The sequence below is a fragment of the Phyllobates terribilis genome, unplaced genomic scaffold (genome assembly GCF_046119375.1).
Source record: "Phyllobates terribilis strain yellow unplaced genomic scaffold, ASM4611937v1 Scaffold_4__5_contigs__length_816908805, whole genome shotgun sequence".
NCBI lineage: Eukaryota > Metazoa > Chordata > Amphibia > Anura > Dendrobatidae > Phyllobates > Phyllobates terribilis.
Genome location: NW_027362764.1, coordinates 141,043,020 through 141,064,417, shown reverse-complemented (window position 1 = coordinate 141,064,417; position 21,398 = coordinate 141,043,020). Strand labels below are relative to the sequence as shown.

The 21,398-nt window shown below is 48.1% G+C and overlaps 1 protein-coding gene across 2 annotated transcripts in view; it reads left to right on the top strand.

Annotated features, from left to right (window-relative positions):
• Positions 1-21,398, top strand: part of LOC141265126 (ATP-binding cassette sub-family B member 5-like) — a 762,083-nt gene that overhangs the window by 596,200 nt on the left and 144,485 nt on the right. For both annotated transcript variants that reach the window (XM_073677803.1, XM_073677802.1), the window contains exons 14-16: positions 20,147-20,317; positions 20,468-20,629; positions 21,159-21,314. In XM_073677803.1, the coding sequence (XP_073533904.1) occupies positions 20,147-20,317; positions 20,468-20,629; positions 21,159-21,314 (489 nt within the window). The remainder of the gene's footprint in view (positions 1-20,146; positions 20,318-20,467; positions 20,630-21,158; positions 21,315-21,398) is intronic.

Genomic DNA, 21,398 nt, shown 5'->3' with positions numbered 1-21,398 from the left:
TGGGACTTTCTCTATTAGTCCATCTATACTGACCTCCATCAGGTTGCAAATTAAAAATAATTTTTATCTGCATCTACCTCTGAAAAAATATTTGGGCTTCTAGCTGTGTGTGGGACTTGTTCTATGACTCCATCTATACTGACCTCCATCAGGTTTCAAACTGAATATATTTTTTTCTGCATCTACCTCTGAAAAAATATTGGGCTTCTAGCTGTGTGTGGGACTTGTTGTATTAGTCCATCTATACTGACCTCCATCAGGTTGCAAATTAAAAATAATTTTTATCTGCATCTACAGTACCTCTGAAAAAATATTTGGGCTTCTAGCTGTGTGTGGGACTTGTTCTATTAGTCCATCTATACTGACCTCCATCAGGTTGCAAATTGAATACAATTTTTATCTGCATCTAGCTCTGAAAAAATATTTGGCCTTCTAGCAGTGTGTGGGACTTTCTCTATTAGTCCATCTATACTGACCTCCATCAGGTTGCAAATTAAAAATAATTTTTATCTGCATCTAGCTCTGAAAAAATATTTGGCCTTCTAGCAGTGTGTGGGACTTTCTCTATTAGTCCATCTATACTGACCTCCATCAGGTTGCAAATTAAAAATAATTTTTATCTGCATCTACAGTACCTCTGAAAAAATATTTGGGCTTCTAGCTGTGTGTGTGACTTGTTCTATTAGTCCATCCATACTGACCTCCATCAGGTTGCAAATTGAATATAATTTTTATCTGCATCTAGCTCTGAAAAAATATTTGGCCTTCTAGCAGTGTGTGGGACTTTCTCTATTAGTCCATCTATACTGACCTCCATCAGGTTGCAAATTGAATATAATTTTTATCTGCATCTAGCTCTGATAAAATATTTGGCCTTCTAGCAGTGTGTGGGACTTTCTCTATTAGTCCATCTATACTGACCTCCATCAGGTTGCAAATTAAAAATAATTTTTATCTGCATCTACCTCTGAAAAAATATTTGGGCTTCTAGCTGTGTGTGGGACTTGTTCTATTACTCCATCTATACTGACCTCCATCAGGTTGCAAACTGAATATATTTTTTTCTGCATCTACCTCTGAAAAAATATTGGGCTTCTAGCTGTGTGTGGGACTTGTTGTATTAGTCCATCTATACAGAGCTCCATCAGGTTGCAAATTAAAAATATTTTTTATCTGCATCTACAGTACCTCTGAAAAAATATTTGGGCTTCTAGCTGTGTGTGGGACTTGTTCTATTAGTACATCTATACTGACCTCCATCAGGTTGCAAATTGAATATAATTTTTATCTGCATCTAGCTCTGATAAAATATTTGGCCTTCTAGCAGTGTGTGGGACTTTCTCTATTAGTCCATCTATACTGACCTCCATCAGGTTGCAAATTAAAAATAATTTTTATCTGCATCTACCTCTGAAAAAATATTTGGGCTTCTAGCTGTGTGTGGGACTTGTTCTATTACTCCATCTATACTGACCTCTATCAGGTTGCAAACTGAATATATTTTTTTCTGCATCTACCTCTGAAAAAATATTGGGCTTCTAGCTGTGTGTGGGACTTGTTGTATTAGTCCATCTATACAGAGCTCCATCAGGTTGCAAATTAAAAATATTTTTTATCTGCATCTACAGTACCTCTGAAAAAATATTTGGGCTTCTAGCAGTGTGTGGGACTTGTTCTATTAGTCCACCTATACTGAGCTCCATCAGGTTGCAAATTCAAAATAATTTTTTGTCTGCATCTAGCTCTGAAAAAATATTTGGCCTTCTAGCAGTGTGTGGGACTTTCTCTATTAGTCCATCTATACTGACCTCCATCAGGTTGCAAACTGAATATATTGTTTTTCTGCATCTACCTCTGAAAAAATATTGGGCTTGTAGCTGTGTGTGGGACTTGTTCTATTAATCCATCTATACAGAGCTCCATCAGGTTGCAAACTGAATAAAAAAAATTTCTGCATCTACCTCTGAAAAAATATTTGGGCTTCTAGCTGTGTGTGGGACTTGTTCTATTAGTCCATCTATACTGACCTCCATCAGGTTGCAAATTGAATATAATTTTTTTCTGCATCTAACCCAGCCAATAGTTTTGGCCTAATACCACAGTTTGGCCACTCAGCTCTGCTCGGTTCCCATCCATTGTTTTTTTGTGCAAACAACTCCAGAGTTGTGAATTAGTTAACCACCAAAATGAGTGGAAAAAGGCCTGCTGCTGGTGGAAAGGGGAATAGGCGTGTTGGGAAGGGGAAAAAAGGTTGTGTCCGTGGGGTAGGTGTTAAAGCAACAGTAACATCTGCAGAAGAAAGACCATCTTCCAGCCAAACTAAAATGTCTACTTCTTTTAGCGGACAATGTGATAAGATCCCTTTCTTACGGCCACGCCAATCGCTACAAATTCCAGATGAGGCACAAAAACAGCAGGTGCTTCAACGGATATCAAGTGCTCCTTTAAGTGGGCTCTCCTCCACATCAACTTCAACATCACAAATACTCCAGTCCTCAAAGGTGTCACCCCAATCGCACTTGCTTCCTCACAGCTCCCAAATCTCCAGCTGCCCGTCTGAGTATGAGGTAGAACAGATGGTTGAGTCTGCAGAGCTGTTTACTCATACTATAGCCTGGGAATCAGAGGTCGACTCCAGCGCTTCTGTGAATCCAGACGAGGAAATGATCTGCACTGATGCCCAGAATCTTTATGAGTCGGATCCAGGACCAGACGCAGAAGGTTCTGACCATAATGTAGACCCTCATTCCCAAACTGTAACTCCTGTTGGTGGAGACAATGAGGAAGACGATGATAAGACTCAAATACCTGATTGGAGCGACAACTTTAGTTTTTTGTCAGGGCAGGAACAGGTTGGCTCTGAGGACGACGGGTGTGATAACGCACAGGGTGATGATGATGAGGTTGGAGATCCCACTTACTGTCAACCCACAGTCAGCCAAGAGATGAGGTCAGCAGAGGAGGTGGAGGAAGATGCTAGTGACGACGAGGTCAAGTTGCGCCTTCCTGGACAGAGACGTAGTACTGGAAGCACGTCAACAACTGCATCCTCAAACACAACTCTGCCTCTCACCACAAGTCGTGGTGGCTCTTCAGGTCGCATGGGTGCTAAGCCTTGCATAGCCTGGGCATTTTTTCAGATCGATAAAGATGACCCAACTCGTGTTATCTGTAACATTTGTCAGCAAAAGCTAAGTAGAGGCCAAAAAATACATAGTTTGAGTACTTCATGCATGAACCGGCACATGGACATGAAGCATAAGTTGCAGTGGGAAGCTCAGTGTGCTATAATGCGGCCTAGCCGGCCGGGCCAACCACCGTCTGCCATATCTTGTGCATCCGCGGCCTCTTCATCCTCTGTGACTGGGGGGACAGCAGTCACACCTGTTTTGGGGCACAGACCTGCCACCTCTTTACCCGCAACAGCCAGCGTGATTGGCAGGTCATCATTTTCTTTGGAGGTGGTAACACCAGCTGGTGTTGAGCGCTGTCCGACATCGATAGCACCACCTTTGGATCAAGGCAACCTAACATGTCCGCCTGCATCTTCCTCACAGACCGGCAGTTTGCCGGGGACACCCTTATCAACCCCGTCTAAGCACAATAGCCAGCCCTCGGTCCCTCAGATGTGGACAAGTAAAAGACCATTTCCTCCTAGCCATGAGAAAGCTAAGAGGTTGAATTTCACCATCTGCAAGCTCTTGGCTACAGAAATGCTGCCTTTCCGCCTGGTGGACACAGAGGATTTTCGAGACCTTATGTCTGTCGCAGTGCCCCAGTACCAGATGCCCAGTCGGCACTACTTCTCAAAGAAAGGTGTGCCTGCGCTCCACCAGCATGTCGCACACAACATCACCGCTTCTTTGAGAAACTCTGTGTGTGACAGGGTGCATTTCATCACAGACACTTGGACGAGTAGGCATGGACAGGGGCGTTATATGTCGCTGACTGGGCACAGGGTAACTATGGTGACAGCAGGACAAGGGGCTGCTGTCAAAGTCTTGCCGTCCCCACGAGCTGTGCGTCAATCCTCTTTATGTCAAAGTTCCTCCACTGCTTCTGCCTCCTCAACCTCCTCTCGGTCTTCCACCTGCACCCAAAGCCTGTCTGGTCATGCCACAAGCTTTCTAACTGCGCAGAAGGGATCCTGCACACCTCCTTACTATGCTGGCAGTAGGGCTCAACGTCATCAGGCGGTTTTTACATTGAAATGTCTGGGAAATGTGAGTCACACAGCTGAGGAGTTGTAGTCAGCTCTGGAGAACCAATTTCATGAATGGTTGTCTCCACTGGACCTGAAACCAGGGAAGGCCGTGTGCGACAATGCTGCAAACCTGGGTGCGGCCCTTCGCCGGGGCAATGTCACACACGTGCCTTGTATGGCTCACGTGTTGAACCTGGTTGTCCAGCAATTTTTAGCCCACTATCCCAGACTAGATGGCCTTCTGCAGAGGGCACGGTCGCTGTGTGCTCACTTCCGCCTTTCGCATCCCGCAGCTCAGCGACTTACATCTCTACAGAAGTCGTTGGGCCTGCCACTTCACCGGCTAAAATGCGATGTGCCTACCCGGTGGAATTCAACTCTGCACATGTTGCAGCGACTGTGGCAGCACCGACAAGCCCTGGTGCAATACGTTCTGACGTATAGCCTGGGCCAACGAGATCTAGAGGTGGGGCAAATCACGCTGGAAGAGTGGTCTCAGATCAGGGACCTATGCACCCTTCTGCACAGTTTTGAAATGGCGACGAAGATGTTTAGTGCTGACGATGCCATTATCAGCATGACTATTCCGGTGATTTACATGCTGGAGCACATGTTAAACAGAATTCGGAGTCAGGTGGTGGCACAAGAGGAGGTGGAGGAAGTAGAGGAGGAGGAGTTGTATGCGGAAGGGCTAACATCTGCAAGGTCCAGACGGTCGGCAGCACCAAGGCAGCAGGCATGTGAGGGTGGGGGAGATGGTTTTACCAGGGCGCATGGTAGCAGCCAAACTAGTGAGGAAGGTGCAGGAGCCCAGGAAGAAGTGGAGGACGAACTGATGGAAGACTCATCAGGTGAGGGAGACCTTGATCACATTTCTGTTGTGCGAGGTTGGGGGGAGAGGACAGAGGAAGGAAGCATGATTGTTACCTCGCCACCAACACAACAGGGACTTGGTGCTCCTGGATGCGCAACACACATGAGTGCCTTCTTGCTGCACTACCTGCAACATGACCCTCGAATTGTGAGAATTAGAAATAATCCTGACTACTGGGTTGCCACACTGTTAGATCCCCGGTACAAAAGTAAATTTGCAGAAATTATTCCTGCCATAGAAAGGGATGCACGCATGCAGGAGCATCAGCAGAGACTGTTGCAGAATCTTACATGTGCTTTTCCACAAAATACCAGTGGTGCACGTAGTGAATCTCACAGTTCCAACTTGCCAACCGTGGGACCGTCAAGTGTTCAGCACTCAAACCGTAACAGAACCACAGATTCTGCTGGTAACATCAATTTTGCGGAATCATTTCACCACTTTTTTGGCCCATCCTTTGCAAGGCCACAGGAGACAAGAAGTCTGACACATAGTCAACGCCTAGAGACGATGGTACAGGAGTATCTCCAAGTAAACATTGAAGCCATGACTGTGTCACTGGACCCTTGCTCTTTTTGGGCTTCCAATCTGGATAAATGGCCGGAGCTAGCCACTTACGCCTTGGAGATCTTGTCATGCCCCGCAGCCAGCGTTCTGTCTGAACGTGTGTTCAGCGCTGCTGGTGGTGTGCTGACAGATAAGCGCACGCGGCTCTCCACTGATAATGTAGACAGACTCACGTTCATAAAGATGAACAAATCATGGATCCGAAACGACTTTTCTACCCCTGTGTCATCCTGGGGAGAATAAAAGCTTGATGATTGGTTAAAATCACCCTACCAACCGTTTTAAGCTTTCAAATTACTAATCATGTTTATCTGTATCTTGGCTGGAAAATAATTTGGGCTTTGTAGCAGTGTGCAGCACTGATTCTATTAGGCCATCTATAACAAGCTCCACCAGATTTAAAATTACTAATCATGTTTATCTGTATCTTGACTGGAAAATAATTTGGGCTTTGTAGCAGTGTGCAGCACTGATCCTATTAGGCCATCTATACTAAAGCTTCACCAGATTTAAAATTAATAATAATTTTTAGCTGCATCTAGCCCGGAAAATAATTTTGGGGCTCCGAGATGCGCAAGACACATAAGTGCCTTCTTGCTGCACTACCTGCAGCATGACCCTCATATTGTCAGAATTCGAAGTAATCATGACTACTGGGTTGCCACACTCTTAGATCCCCCAAACTTTTCGATCAACCTTTTCATTTTAATAAAGACCAAAAAAATGGTCATTTTTGAAATTATAAGCATTAGCAGGTTGTTGGAAACTGAAATCAAACAGTTTTCAACTCAAAACTTTATTCTAGGTGATGTTACATTTTCACATAGGACCCCTTGTTCGAAAGGAGCTTCTGAACTCTCTCGTCCATTGAATTTGTCAGGTTTTGGATGGTTTCTGCTTCAATTGTTTTGCATGAGGACAGAATACCCTCCCAGAGCTGTTGCTTAGATGTGAACTGCCTCCCGCCATCATAGACACTCCTTTTAATGATGCTCCAAAGGTTCTGAATGGGGTAGAAGTCAGGGGAGTATGGGGGTCACACCATAAGTTTGTCCCCTTTTATGCCCATATCAGCCAGAGATGCAGATGTTTTATGTGCAGCATGAGATGGTGCATTATCATGCAAAAAAATGATCTTGCTGTGAAATACACGGTTCTTCTTCTTGAACCATGGCAGGAAGTGCTGTTTGAGAAAATCCACATACATTATGGAGTTCATCTTTAGCGCCTTCAGGGATCCTAAAGGGGCCGACAATCTCTCTCCCCATGATTCCAGCCCAAAACATTACTCCACCTCCTCCTTGTTGGCGCTGTAGCCGTGTTTGCGTGGGGTGTCCATCAACCAGCCATCCTCCACTCCATCCATCTGGACCATCGAGCGCTGCACAGCACTCGTCCGTGAACAAAACAGTTTTGAAATCAGTCTTCATGTAATGTTTGGCCCACTGGAGCCACTTCTGCTTGTGTGAAGTGGATAGAGGAGGTCGACAGGATGGCGTATGCACAGCTGCAAACCTCTGAAGGACCCTGCATCTTGTTGTTCGGGGGACGTTGGAGGCACCAGCAGCTTCAAAAACTTGTCTGCTGCTATGACAAGGCTTTTTTGCCGCTGCTCTTTCAACCTGACGTAATTGCCTGTAGGAAAGAGTCCTCAATTTGCCCTTATCAGCACGCACACGTGTGTACTGTGAATCAGCTACATACTTCTTGATTGCCAAGACACTTCATCCTGATCATCGCACAATGTTGATTGTAGTCATGCCTTGACCTAAACACTCCACAATTTGTTGCTTCTCAGCAGCCGACACATCCTTTTTCTTTCCCATTTTGGCAGAAAATGTAGGCTGCTTAATAATGTGAGACAGCCTTCTTAAGTAGTCTTGCCTTTCATTGGACACACCTGCCAAACTAATTAGCACAGGTGTCTGCAATTGCTTACAGTGATATAAAGAGCCCTGACACACATCACCATCAATGAGTTTAACTGACAAACAAATTCTTCCCTTATCACTCCTAAACACTTTTTGCATAATAATTTGGAACACAGTGTACATGTGCTTTTCCACAAAACACCAGTGGTTCACGTAGTGAATCTTACAGTTCTAACTTGCCAACCGTGGTCTGTATGGAGTTGTTCAATAAAGGGCCCAAAATTAAGATAACATAGATGGGAGAGGTCTCTATGAATAGGAATTCCTTAGTATTTGATACCCTGTGAGGGCCAGGCAAAGGGAAAGTTGGACTGGATGGAATCCTATATGGATTTGGGGAGGGAGACATCGAGGGCCTCAGACTTCGCTGCATTGATTTTAAAATTTGACCATGTAACAAAGTGATCTATTTCAGCCATAACAGCATGGATGGATATATGTGATTGAGTGATATATACTAGGACATCATCAGCAAATAGAGAGCACTTGTACTCGGTGCCTCCCACCTCAATCCACCTAATATTGGGGTTATGGCGAATTGATGAGAGCAGGTGCTCCGTCACTAGGATGTATAAGAGAGGGGACAGAGAACATCCCTGCCTTGTCCCATTGGTGATTGTGAAAGGTGATGAAAATGTTCTGACGCGCCCCCTGGGCCTTGGGACACCCGGAGCCGGACCCTTTTTGGTGGATGCTGGTGGTTGTAGTCTTCGTGGCGGCGACCCGGTTCCGTGGCTCAGGGCGGTCAAACCAGTGGCGGAACTATTTATGTGGTTTTGATGTTTAAATGTCCGACTACGCCACCCGTGGATTGCGGTCAGAGTGAACCGCCGCTCAAGGGCAGACCGCTGAGGCTGGTGTTGTGGGTGCAGCAGAGCGTAGCATAACTCCCCACGGGAGGAGTATAGCCTCAGGGCAGTGTATGCGGAGGATGGGGGTGATGGTGCAGGGCAGCAGCAGTAACGACACAGAGTCAGTGATGCAGTCCAGGGCCTTTACTCACAGTTCTTATTATCCAGACCACGTCTGCAGGTAACGGCTGCCCACGTCGTACTGTGCTCACCAGGTGAGGGGCTCAGACAACTCCCAGATAACTTTGGAGCGCTTCACAGGACCCCCTTTGTGTGTCCTTTGTCTGGCCTTTCTTACCAACCCTTCTGTCCGGCTGCCTCGGGCCTCCTCTTGGTAAACTTGGCGCCAGTTTCCCTGACCCTATGTGGTGCCTTCCTAGCGGGTGTAGCGAGGGGCTGCGCCACATAAAATGTCACAGCCTCCTGTTTCTAGCTGAGGGTCGTTTCCTGCCTCCACTAGTTTCGGGGACCGGTCTCCCCCTTTGGCCTGACCCCTCCACGCAGGTGGATTCGGGCGTGCGGTGGCAACTCGCCCGTCCGCACCCCTGGGATCCCTTCGTTCCTCGTTCCTGGAGCCTTCTCCGCTCCTCTTCCTTCCTTCTCCCTCTTCCAGGCCTGGGCCTCTGTTACTAGGCCCGCCTCCGGAGCAGAGCTCATGCAGAGCCCCTGCTCCCTGCCACTTCTTCTCAGACTTCTCTGCACTGAACTAAGATGGTGCCCAACTTTTATACTCCCTTCTCAATGCACCCAGGAACTGCTTCCTCCCTGCTCCTGCACTACAGGGTTCCCCTTCCTCAGTGTTCCCTCCCCCCACTCCAGTCAGGGACAGGGACTGTCGTGCCCATCTCAGGGGCATATTGGTCGCCCTGCCCCACGGCAATGTGGTGTACTGCATGCAGATGTCGGGTCCTGATCCACACTACATCCTTACCTGAGAGTGAGATATCACACCTCTGGGTGAGGTGCAATACCTCTGTAGCAACCGAGCCCTCAGGGTGCTACAGTTCCATTTTTCTTCAGCCTAGGTGACGTATTGCGATACAGGGCCGTGATTTTGGCTATAAAAGGGTCCCCTAGACCCCTACCCCAAGCTTTTTAAGAGAATCATATATGGCGTGCCAGGAGACTCTATGGAATGCTTTCTCAGCATCCAACGAGAGTATCTAATTACAAATTTTTAACTGCATCTAGCCCAGGAAATACTTTGTGCCTAGTAGCAGTGTCTGCTAGTCAGCGGATTATCCCGGCTGTTAAGCAAGCTACACCACCTGTAGTTTGGACACTTAATTTTTTCAAAGGAAATGCTTCGGGACCACGGGATACTCAGTGAAGAGCATCAGGAGGCACCCCAAGGCATAGGGGCTGGGACTGGCAGTAGGATGCCTTGCGGTGGACAGCCGAGCTCGATCCTTATAAAAGCTTTTTAACTGCAGCAGCTTTAGTGGACGCTACTGGAGCTGGAATTACGCGGCTGCTGGCATGAGACTTGCCCTCCAATAGATCCTTGTAAATGGATTTAAAGTGTATTCATTCAAATTAGAGAGACAATTTAAATTAAAAAGCTTAGAGCTGCCTCCACCACAGGGGGGCTCGCTCGACCCACCAGCGGACAGGCACCAGTATTGGGAGAGGGGGGCTGGCCGTCAGGGTTCACCGCGGCTCTGGCACAAACCCGGCGACGCGGAGGTGGCACGGGCAGGAGCGGACTGAACGTGTCGGCTTCTCCCTTTTTGGATTTTAGAAGGGCATGACATGCCTATATCTGTGTCTCCCCCTCCTTTTACTCCTCCACCTCTTTTCTTTTCGCATGACTATATGTACTTGTCACTTTTCCATGTGTTAGTTGTGTCTTCTGAGCAGTTTGTCAGCTTTTGGACACCTTTGAAGGTGTTTTCTATGTGTTTCTATGTGTTTTTGTTTGCCTGTCATTGGTTTTAACGGTGTTCGAAGGTGTTCGACGAACAGTTCGACGAACAGTTCGGCGAACACACGGGTGTTCGACGAACCGAACCGAACTCGAACACTACGGGGGTGGCTCAACACTAGTTCTAAGGTGTTCGACGAACAGTTCGACGAACAGTTCCTCGAACATGCCAGTGTTCGACGAACCGAACCGAACCCAAACACTACGGGGGTGGCTCAACACTAGTTCCTAGGGACAATACACCTATACACCATTCCAATACGGTTCAACACTACGATCCAAAAGGAGGACAATCTAGGACAATGCCAAAGCATATGCAGTATGTCTGCCTGAGATTCCGAGCACCTTGGGCAGTCGGAGTTAGACTTCAACCCTGCTTTAAATAACATATCAGGGGTTCTATATGCCCTGTGGATCACATACAGCTGTGACATTCTCCCAGGCTCATTCATTAATAACTTGGGTATATATTCTAGAATAGACTCCCACCTATCGTCTTTTATCTCTCCCAAGTCTGTCTCCCACTTCCTTCTAGCTTTGATAGGGTGTCCTCCAAGAAAGGCGTGCAGCAGGTCTCTATACACTTCAGATATTGCCCCTTTCGTTCCTCTTTTTATAAGTATAAAATCTAACCTCAGATCTATTTGTATTCCAATAGGCCCTCTTCTGCTTTGGATCTGAAATGCGTGCTGAACCTGTCTATATTGAAAGAGGTTTAGTCTTGGGAATTGAAATTCTTCCTGCAACACTTTATATGATTTAAGCTTCCCTCTGTAAATCAACTGATAGATCAGGCCAATGCCCATTTCTTTCCACTCGCCAAATCCCTTCATATTACTGCACTCCTGAAAATAGATGTTATCCCAGATAGGTGAAAACTTAATGAAGTGAGTTACCCCCCTAATCTGCTTGATTTTCTGCCACATCTTATGTATTACATTTATGGTATGGTAATGCGATCCCCATTTCTTGAAGATATCAGCCTCCAGTCCCATACTTAATGGCGAAATCTTAATTTAAGTGCTCCAAACTGACAGGTACCTGTCCCTTTTCCATAGTCTCCCCCCAGCCCTTGAAGTGTTGGCTTTGTGCAGAAAGTTAGTATAACCAGGGATTAGGGAGCTCTAGGCCTCCCTCCTCTTTTGGTCTCTGCAGTACTTCCTGTTTAAGTCTGGGACTCTTCTTACCCCACACTAATTCTCCAAATAGTGATTTTATCCTGCGGAACCTGCACATTGGGATCCCGATGAGGGAATTATGCAGCACATATAACATTTGCGGCATCACAATCATTTTGAGGATGTTCACTCTGCCCACCACCAATAAATGTAACTTATTCCACGCTGTGATTTTAGTGCGCAGTCTTTGTAATAAAGGGCATATATTAAGCTCCTCAAATGTCGTCAATGGAAGAGCTATATGAATCCCTAAGTACTTAAATTGTTGGACCACCTTTAATTTGGTGAATAGTTCCACCTCCCTGGTACAGTAACCCTTTCCATCTATCGGCGGAAGACACGACTTATCCCAGTTAATGACTAGTCCTGATATCTGTCCAAATCCCTCAATTTGTGTCACTACATTTCTCAAGGGTTCCTCAGGATTTTCCAAAAATAGTAGAACATTGTCGGCATATAAAGCTATCTTCTCTTCTGTTTTCCCATATACAAACCCCTTCACCTACTGCGATCTTCTTATTTTGGCAGCTAATGGCTCCACAGCTAGGGCAAATAGCAGCGGGGACAACAGACACCCCTGTCTTGTACCTCTAAACAGGGGGAAGCTTTCCGACAGTTTGTTATTCACTTTAATTCTGACTGTTGGAGAGGAGTACAGCAATTTTACCCATGAGGTAATCACTGGCCTGAACCCAAAGCTACTCAGCACCTACCACAGGTAGTTCCATTCCACACTGTCAAAGGCTTTATGTGCATCTAGAGATACCCCTACTCTCTTACCTGCATTTTCAGCTGGAATTTATATGTTTAAGTACAGCCTCCTTAAATTGACAGCAGTGGATTTATTTGGCATCAAGCCAGATTGGTCCGAGTGGACTACCTTGTCTATTACCTGGATTAGTCTGATCGCCAGAGCCTTGGCCAGTATTTTGATATCAGCAGTCAAAAGTGATATTGGTCTATATGACTCTGGCAGCTGTGGATCTTTTTCAGCTTTGGGAATGACCACAACAATGGCCTCCCTCATAGATGTGGGTAACACTCCCCTCTCCAACGCTTCATCAAATACCCTTAACAATTTTGTTATTATTTCCTCATTGAGGTTTTTGTATACTTCAGCTGGGATGCCGTCTGCCCCCGGTGCCCTGTCCCCCACCAGGGATGCCAAAGCCTCTCCCAATTCCTCCACTGAAAGCGGTTTGTCTAGCTGTTCTCTGTCTTCGTTGCTTAACTTAGGTAAGTGAGCCTCCCCTAGGAAAGCATCAATCTCCCCTTCCACCTGCTGCGACTGCGAGGAGTATAACTTCCTGCAAAATCCCCTAAAGACTTCCAAAATTTGCTCCCCCTTAGTAACTACACTGCCATTCTCTTGTTTTAATGCATATACCTGTGCCGAGTCCTCCAGAAGCCACCACTGAAAGCTGATGTCTTACTTTTCACCATCTGCATAGAAAACTTCTTTTTGAAATGCCCTCAACCTTTCTGCCTTGTGCAAATGCTCTTCCTGAGCAGCCTTCATGCGGTTTTGCGTGTCCTGTGAATTCTGGTTACTCAGCGCTCCCTCCGCTGCCCTCAATTCTTCCATTACCGCTATATCCTTGTTTCTGGATGTAGTCTTATGCCTTGATATGTCTCTGAACAAAATCCCCCTTAAATATGCCTTCATAGTGTCCCAAACAATGTGTTGCTCTGCACTACCCTCGTTAACCCTAAAAAATTCAGCAACCTCATCAACAATCTTCCCCATGTCTAGGAGTTACAGCCAAAAAGGATGACGCTTACATCCCAACCCCTATTTACTCCCCTGGTCCTCAATTTGTAGTAACACCACTAGCGGACTGTGGTCCGACACCACTCTTGGTAAATACTCCACCTCCTGCATCAAATTATCCATCCATTTATTTCCCAGGGCTACGTCTATACTGGACAAAGAGCCATATGTGGCCGAATAGCAGGAGTAACAGTACTTATCCACATTTCGTACCCGCCATAGATCTGTCAAGGCTACTTCCTTTAAATAGTTACCAAACGCTGTCTCATTCCCCTCATTCCTCAAGAAGGCATGTCTTCCCTTATCCCAGTGGTCATTGACAATATTGTTTACATCACCCACTATAAGCATAGGAACCCATACCCATCTACCCGATATTTCTAGAATTTCCTGTATCTTTTTTCCCGAGTATGGCAGAGGGATATATACAGACACAATGCATAATAGTCTATTGAAAATCTTACACACTACAAATACATATTGACCATCTTTGTCTATCCACACCTCTACCTCTATAAACGCTTGAGTGTACCAGTATTGACTTGTTCTTATTTATAACCCGGTGTAGGATTTACTCTTATCATATGTAAACATTATGACAGAAGTAGAATGGTCCGTAAACAGGTCTTGTATGGCATTGCTTATCTGTGATAGCTGGCCGCTTTCACGGGATTGGAATGTTGGACAACAACCTATGTACTTTCATGCTTACGTAATATTAGGTTGGGTAAGTCATTTTCTAAAATATAAAAGCTGTTGAAGAATTCAGTTATAGCAGAAGCATTGTGGACCTGTGAAGAGGACGCTCTTCACAGTGTAGAACCTAGGACGCATTCTCTGCCCATTGCAGAATGCTCCTCCAGCTGAAGTTTCCGGACGGATGATGTACATGCTACTAGGGAAATCTTTTTTCTTCTTCTATCTAATAGTAAGTATGTAACCTTTATAAGTATTTAACCTTTGTAACCTTTAATCTACAAAAGTGTATGCAATATCATAATATCATACTATTCCTTTGATTCTGTATTTTATCTTTCAAATTAACTGTTATAAATAAAATTGCGTTATATTACAAGTGGTTGCCTTCTTTAAAGCTGTATCCAAACCTTATTGCTAAAAACTTGGCAATACAGTCACCCCCACTCCCTTATAATGCCCTATGCAGTATGTCACTCCCCCTTTTAATTCCCCATGCAGGATGTCACCCCCCTTTTAATGCCCCATGCAGGATGTCACCCCCCCTTTTATATGCCCCATGCAGGATGTCACCCCCCCTTTTAATGCCCCACACAGGATGTCACTTCCCCCCCTTTTAATGCCCCATGCAGGATGTCACACACCACCCCTTTTAATGCCCCATGCAGGATGTCACCCCCCCCCTTTTAATGCCCCATGAAGTATCTCACTCTCTCCCCGAAACAATTCCCCATGCAGGATGTCACCCCCCCCCCTTATAATGCCCCATGCCTCCATACAGTAAAAAAAAAAAAAAATCAAATACTCACCTCACTCCTCACCTGCTGTCGCTGCTCTGGACTCCAGCCGGCATCTTCCCGCTCTGCGCTGCCTGTGATGGCTCAGGAGAGAGTACGGTAGATAGACGTCACCGCGCCCTCTGACCTGAGACGTCACAGTCAGAGGACGTGGAAGAGACCGGAGCTGCTGCAGAGGCACGGAGAGAGGTAAGTATTGTGCTGCCGGCTGCCGGGGCCCTGAGCAAGTGGGGGAGAGCGGGCGCTGACACCGCTCTCCTCCGCTCACGGGTCCCATAGCGCGGCAGAGTGCCCGACGGTGAGTGGGCCCCCCCGCCTGCTTAGGGCCCCGACACTTGCCCGGGTGCTGATGCCGGCCCTGCCTATATGTTTCATAGTCAGCAGGAACTGCCCACAACTGGTTTATACCAGAGTTTAGTCAGAGTGAGAGCCCTGAGCTGGGAGGCTCCTCCCAGCCATTGCTATGGCCACCTGTTGTGTGGAAATTAATCGTTTCTTCATATACATACATTGGCCAGCAGATGGCAGGAAAGTACAATTTACAATGCAGGAAGTACAATTTACAATGCAATGTATTATATTCCCTAACTCAATATGACGCACCCCCTGGGCCATATTCTTTAGGGGAATACCCGGAGCCGGATCAGATGGGGGTTGTAGTCTCCGAGTGGCGGTGACCCGGTCCGTGCCCAGGGTGTCAAGCTCAGAGTATGTGGCAGTCCTACAGATGTTACAAAGTTCGTTATGTCGACTACGCCACCCGTTGTATTGCGGTCACTACGGCCGCCGCTGCAGCAGGGTCCGCTGAGGCTGATGGTGTTGGTGCAGCTTTTGATAGTATAACCCCCAACGGGTGGGGTATAGCCTCAGGGGGTCAGGTGCAGAGGATGGGGGTTGTGGTGGTGCAGCATAGATGGTAATTAAAGACAGAGTCGGGTTGTGCAGTTTAGGGTATTTACTTACTGCTGATGTTCCGGTCACTCCAGCTTCAAGTGACCACCCGAGCCGTGCTGCGTCCACCAGGTCCTGGATTCAGCCAACCCCCAAGCAAGTCTGGAGCGTGACCCTGAGCCCTCTTTCCTGTCCTGTCTTCTGGCCGTCCCCACCAGGGATCCACCTAGGTCCAGCTCCCTCGGGCCTTCTGTTGGGAAACCCTTGGCCTTGGGTTCCCTGACCCTACATGTGGTTTGCCTTCAGGGTGGATGTGGTGGGTGGCCGTGGCAGATCCTGCCCACGGCCTCCGGTCTCTGGCTGAGGTGTGCTTGAGCCCCCACCAGTTTGGGATCCGGTACCCTTTTGCCAACTCTTCACCCGATGATGGACTTTGGGTTCTCAGAGTTCCTGCTTGTTTTCTCTGGGTCCTTCTGACTCTCCTCTCTCACTCTCTCTGGGGCTAGGGCTGCTCTGCTCCTCTTCCTCTGACTTCTCTGCAAAGACTGGCTGACTGACACTGTTCTTTGATGGTGCCCACCTTAAATACTCCCTCTATGTGTGAGCTCAGGTGACCAGCACCCAATGAGCTCCTATCTTTACCCAGGCTGCTCCCCCTATCTGCCCCTACACTACTTGGGATGTTCCACCCCCCTCCCACTCCAGCCAAGGACAGACTCGGTCGTACCTGCACATTTCTAAGTGGGAGTACCGTTGGTCTGCCCTCCGGAAATGGGATGTGTGTAGTGCATGCAGCTTTCTGAGCTCAGATCCACACTCCATCCTTACCCGGGAGTGGAATATCACACCTCTGGGTTGAGGTGCAATACCCCTGTAGCAGCCGAATCCTCAGGGTGCTACATTCCCCCCTGGTAAATCACAGCACGTCCTCGGGCTGTAAGAGATAAACATCCACAAACATACATTTTTTTTTCATATAAACAACATAATAAAAACATATAAAACAACATATATTAGCAGCATCATAAAACTTTTCATATAAATAACATTCTCGTCGCCTCTGGCTCCTCCTCCGGTCACTGTGCAACGTGTGACCGGGTAAAGTGCGACAGTCTTTGGAACTCGTGGCTTTCCTATAAAACCAGTAGGGGGCGCTTTAGGACGCGCAACTATTTACAAGGGATATGGCCGCTCTCAGTCCTCGGCCAGGTATTAGGGAGGAATGACCGCTCTCAGTCCTCGGTCAGTGGGATTTAAGGGATAAACGGGTAAACAGTTCACACTTGCTGGTCCCAACGGGGACTATATTATCAGCAGTTCACTGTGCCCCGACGGGCAACTATATACAGTCTCTATACTACCGTACTCAACGACGGCGTCCTCCTGCTCTTTCTTTGTGGACAGTTTCAGTTTCAGACCCGTTCGGGCACGTATGCTGGGCAAACAGGTCTTCACCCAGATGCGGCACTCTTGGTTTTATGGGCGCGGTGGTGGTGGTGGCGCCCGGGTTGCCCAGGCCTTGCGGTCAGGCCTGGGGCACCTGGAAAGTGAAGGGCACCGTAAGGACGGCGGCGCCCTGGGCTACTTGGCCCTGCGACCAGGCCGGTGGCTCCGCGGAGGTAGGGGGCGCTGTTGGTATTGCGGCGCCCGGGGGTACTAGGCCTTGCGACCAGGCTGGTGGTGCTTCCTGCTTGGTCACGCTCGGGGTCGAGGCGTGTGACGTCACAGGGGTCGCGGCTGCGGCTTCCGGTTGAGGCCTAGTCTGTGGCGGTGACGTTGCGGTTACGGGCACGGCAGGGGGTACTTCGGGCTCTGCGACGGGGAGCTGGGGCAGGTACGCGGTTTCCCGGTTTGGGGTAGAGACGTCCCCTTTACCTGCCTCCTTTCGTTCGGCTCCCTTCTCGGCGCCGTCTCCGGCCTTCAGTCCTCCTGCGTCATCCTCAGAGGCGGTCTGTCTCCTCGTCTTGGGTGGCGTGCTCCGCTGACGGGTCTCGGTCTGCTGGGCCATCTCACGGCTCCACTCCGCCAACGTCTCTCGCTGCACCCGGGCCATCCTCCTTGCGAGGCCCTCCAGAGCGGTCTGCGCACACTCCCGGTCTCGGGGGAGCTGTGCTAGGACCTCCACTAGGCCTAGTGGGGTCGTTGCTTCTAGCAGGCTCCTGACCAACGGGTCGGTGCTGCTCTGCTCTCCTTCTGCTGTTCCCGGCAGGCTCCTGGCCAGCGGGCCGGTGCTGCTCTGCTCTTCTCCCATCTCCGGGTAAGCTTCTTCTGGACTCAGCTCTAGGCTTCTTGTCTCCGGGTGCGCTCTCTCCAGACTGCTCCAGGCGACACCCATCTTTGCTCTCTTCTTCTCAGTCCTCCCACTTCGAGGTCGGTCCCGGGGCCACTTGGTGATTGTCAGCTCCAGGGGCAGTTCTTTCACGCTGACAGACACCTCTAGCATCACAGTCTCTGTTGGTGGGGGCGGTTTCCACTTTTGGCGCCATTTTCGGTCCTGGCCCACGATGGGAGGCGGCCTCTCACCACCCTCTGGCACGCCCATAATGGCGTCCGCTCTTCCAAGGCGGGAAACCTTTGGAAATGGCGGGAATCGTCTCCCAGTGGCGGGAAACTCTGCAGATGGCGGGAAAAAGCTGTTAATGGCGGACAACCGGCAGGAATCGATCTGTGATGGAGTCCGATGGCGGGGACCCTCCGGAACCGGCAGGAGACTTCTTTTTGAGGTAAACTCGTTCTTTTCTTCAGGCACGCAGTACCCGGGTGTTGCGGGCACGTAATCCTGCCGACTACGCCAAAGTTGACGCACCCCCTGGGCCATATTCTTTAGGGGAATACCCGGAGCCGGATCAGATGGGGGTTGTAGTCTCCGAGTGGCGGTGACCCGGTCCGTGCCCAGGGTGTCAAGCTCAGAGTATGTGGCAGTCCTACAGATGTTACAAAGTTCGTTATGTCGACTACGCCACCCGTTGTATTGCGGTCACTACGGCCGCCGCTGCAGCAGGGTCCGCTGAGGCTGATGGTGTTGGTGCAGCTTTTGATAGTATAACCCCCAACGGGTGGGGTATAGCCTCAGGGGGTCAGGTGCAGAGGATGGGGGTTGTGGTGGTGCAGCATAGATGGTAATTAAAGACAGAGTCGGGTTGTGCAGTTTAGGGTATTTACTTACTGCTGATGTTCCGGTCACTCCAGCTTCAAGTGACCACCCGAGCCGTGCTGCGTCCACCAGGTCCTGGATTCAGCCAACCCCCAAGCAAGTCCGGAGCGTGACCCTGAGCCCTCTTTCCTGTCCTGTCTTCTGGCCGTCCCCACCAGGGATCCACCTAGGTCCAGCTCCCTCGGGCCTTCTGTTGGGAAACCCTTGGCCTTGGGTTCCCTGACCCTACATGTGGTTTGCCTTCAGGGTGGATGTGGTGGGTGGCCGTGGCAGATCCTGCCCACGGCCTCCGGTCTCTGGCTGAGGTGTGCTTGAGCCCCCACCAGTTTGGGATCCAGTACCCTTTTGCCAACTCTTCACCCGATGATGGACTTTGGGTTCTCAGAGTTCCTGCTTGTTTTCTCTGGGTCCTTCTGACTCTCCTCTCTCACTCTCTCTGGGGCTAGGGCTGCTCTGCTCCTCTTCCTCTGACTTCTCTGCAAAGACTGGCTGACTGACACTGTTCTTTGATGGTGCCCACCTTAAATACTCCCTCTATGTGTGAGCTCAGGTGACCAGCACCCAATGAGCTCCTATCTTTACCCAGGCTGCTCCCCCTATCTGCCCCTACACTACTTGGGATGTTCCACCCCCCTCCCACTCCAGCCAAGGACAGACTCGGTCGTACCTGCACATTTCTAAGTGGGAGTACCGTTGGTCTGCCCTCCGGAAATGGGATGTGTGTAGTGCATGCAGCTTTCTGAGCTCAGATCCACACTCCATCCTTACCCAGGAGTGGAATATCACACCTCTGGGTTGAGGTGCAATACCCCTGTAGCAGCCGAATCCTCAGGGTGCTACAAATACACACAATGGAATAAATCTACTAACACACTACAACTGTTCTCATTTAGCAGTAGTAGAATGGGTACCGGGATGCCACAAGTGGGCGAGAGGAGAGGGGTTAGGGGTGACTACCCACCCAACGGTACTCCCTGATCCTCTATGGTCCCCATCACGTCAGGCCAGCTGCGGTCTCCTCGCACCATATCCCGATGAGCTCAGAGCAGGCACTGCGCTGCACCGCCAGGCCACCGCTGGGATGTTCGACATATAAGAAGGGTGCAGCTTCTCCTTGATAGGAAATTCTGGTGTTCTCCCATAACTGAAGGGCTCCTTTTCCCATGAAGGAACAGGTAGAAATAGGATAAACCCTGGAAATAGAACTTAAATAGGACTAGGTGTAGGAGCTGCAGCAGCATGCGTCCTCTCTGCTTCTCGCCTAGACCATGCCCAATTTTTTATATTTTTTTATCTTTTCAATTTCAGAAATTTGAAACTCTTGTTGGAGAAAGAGGGGCACAGTTAAGTGGTGGCCAAAAGCAAAGAATAGCAATAGCCAGAGCTTTGGTGAGAAATCCTAAGATACTTCTCCTGGACGAGGCCACCTCTGCTCTAGATACTGAAAGTGAATCCGTTGTGCAGGCTGCTTTAGATAAGGTATGTATGATGTATGTTTTGTTAACCAAAATATTGGCATTTTGATAAAGGTATTCTACCAAAACATGCTGTTGGGTAATTTAAGTTATATTTATATTGAATGCTGTTGGGTAGTTTAAGTTACATTTATATTGATTGCATTATTTTTAGGTCAGTAAAGGACGTACAACAATTGTGATCGCCCATCGCCTCAGCACAGTTTGGACTGCGGATCTAATTGTGGTACTACAAAATGGCTCAGTGACTGAGCAAGGCTCTCATTCGGCATTAATGGACATAAAAGGAGTATATTATAGCCTTGCAACAGCACAGGTACAGTGGACCCGGCCATTTTGCTGGTCGTTTCAATCTACGCAAACAAAATCTAAAATCAGTAGTATAGGTCATGTATGGTTCCTGCTACTATTTACAGTAATGTGAAGTAATGCAGGGAGTAAAATAATAAAGAATTAGTCCCATGGTACAAATACTGGTTTTATACATCAAAATACCATAGCGGAGTTATAATACAGACAGAAATATAAATAAAAGATCATCTGTGGTGCCAGAATCAGACCAGAAACAAAGTTTGGGACTCAGTGGGAAGCTTTGTTGAGAATGTAAAAAATAGGAATAAAAGGCTGTAGGCACACAGGCAGTATGGCCACACCGTCAATATCTGCAGTCATGGCACACAATACACTAGAATTAAGTTACATGATTTATTGGCAAGTACAGTGCTCGTGACACATGTCAGAAATGGAAAAACATAGATTGTTGCAAACTCTGAAGAAGACATTTTTAAAAGGCAAGGTGTAAAAGGTGTGTTAGTGGCTTGATGATTTATGCTATTTTTTTACAGTTTATACAAGGAATAGAAGACAGTAATGAAATAAAAGAGTCAGTAAACGGGATACCCAACAAGCCATTAGCGATAAAGTGCCCTAACTCACCTATAAAAAACAGCATAAAAGAGAGCAAGGAAGAAGTTGAAAATGAAGCACAGAATGAGAAAGAGGTAAGACCTTAATGGGAACTTGTCACCAGATTTTCCCCATAGAAAGTACGGCTATCACTTTTAAGGCCTCTTTTGCAGCATTCT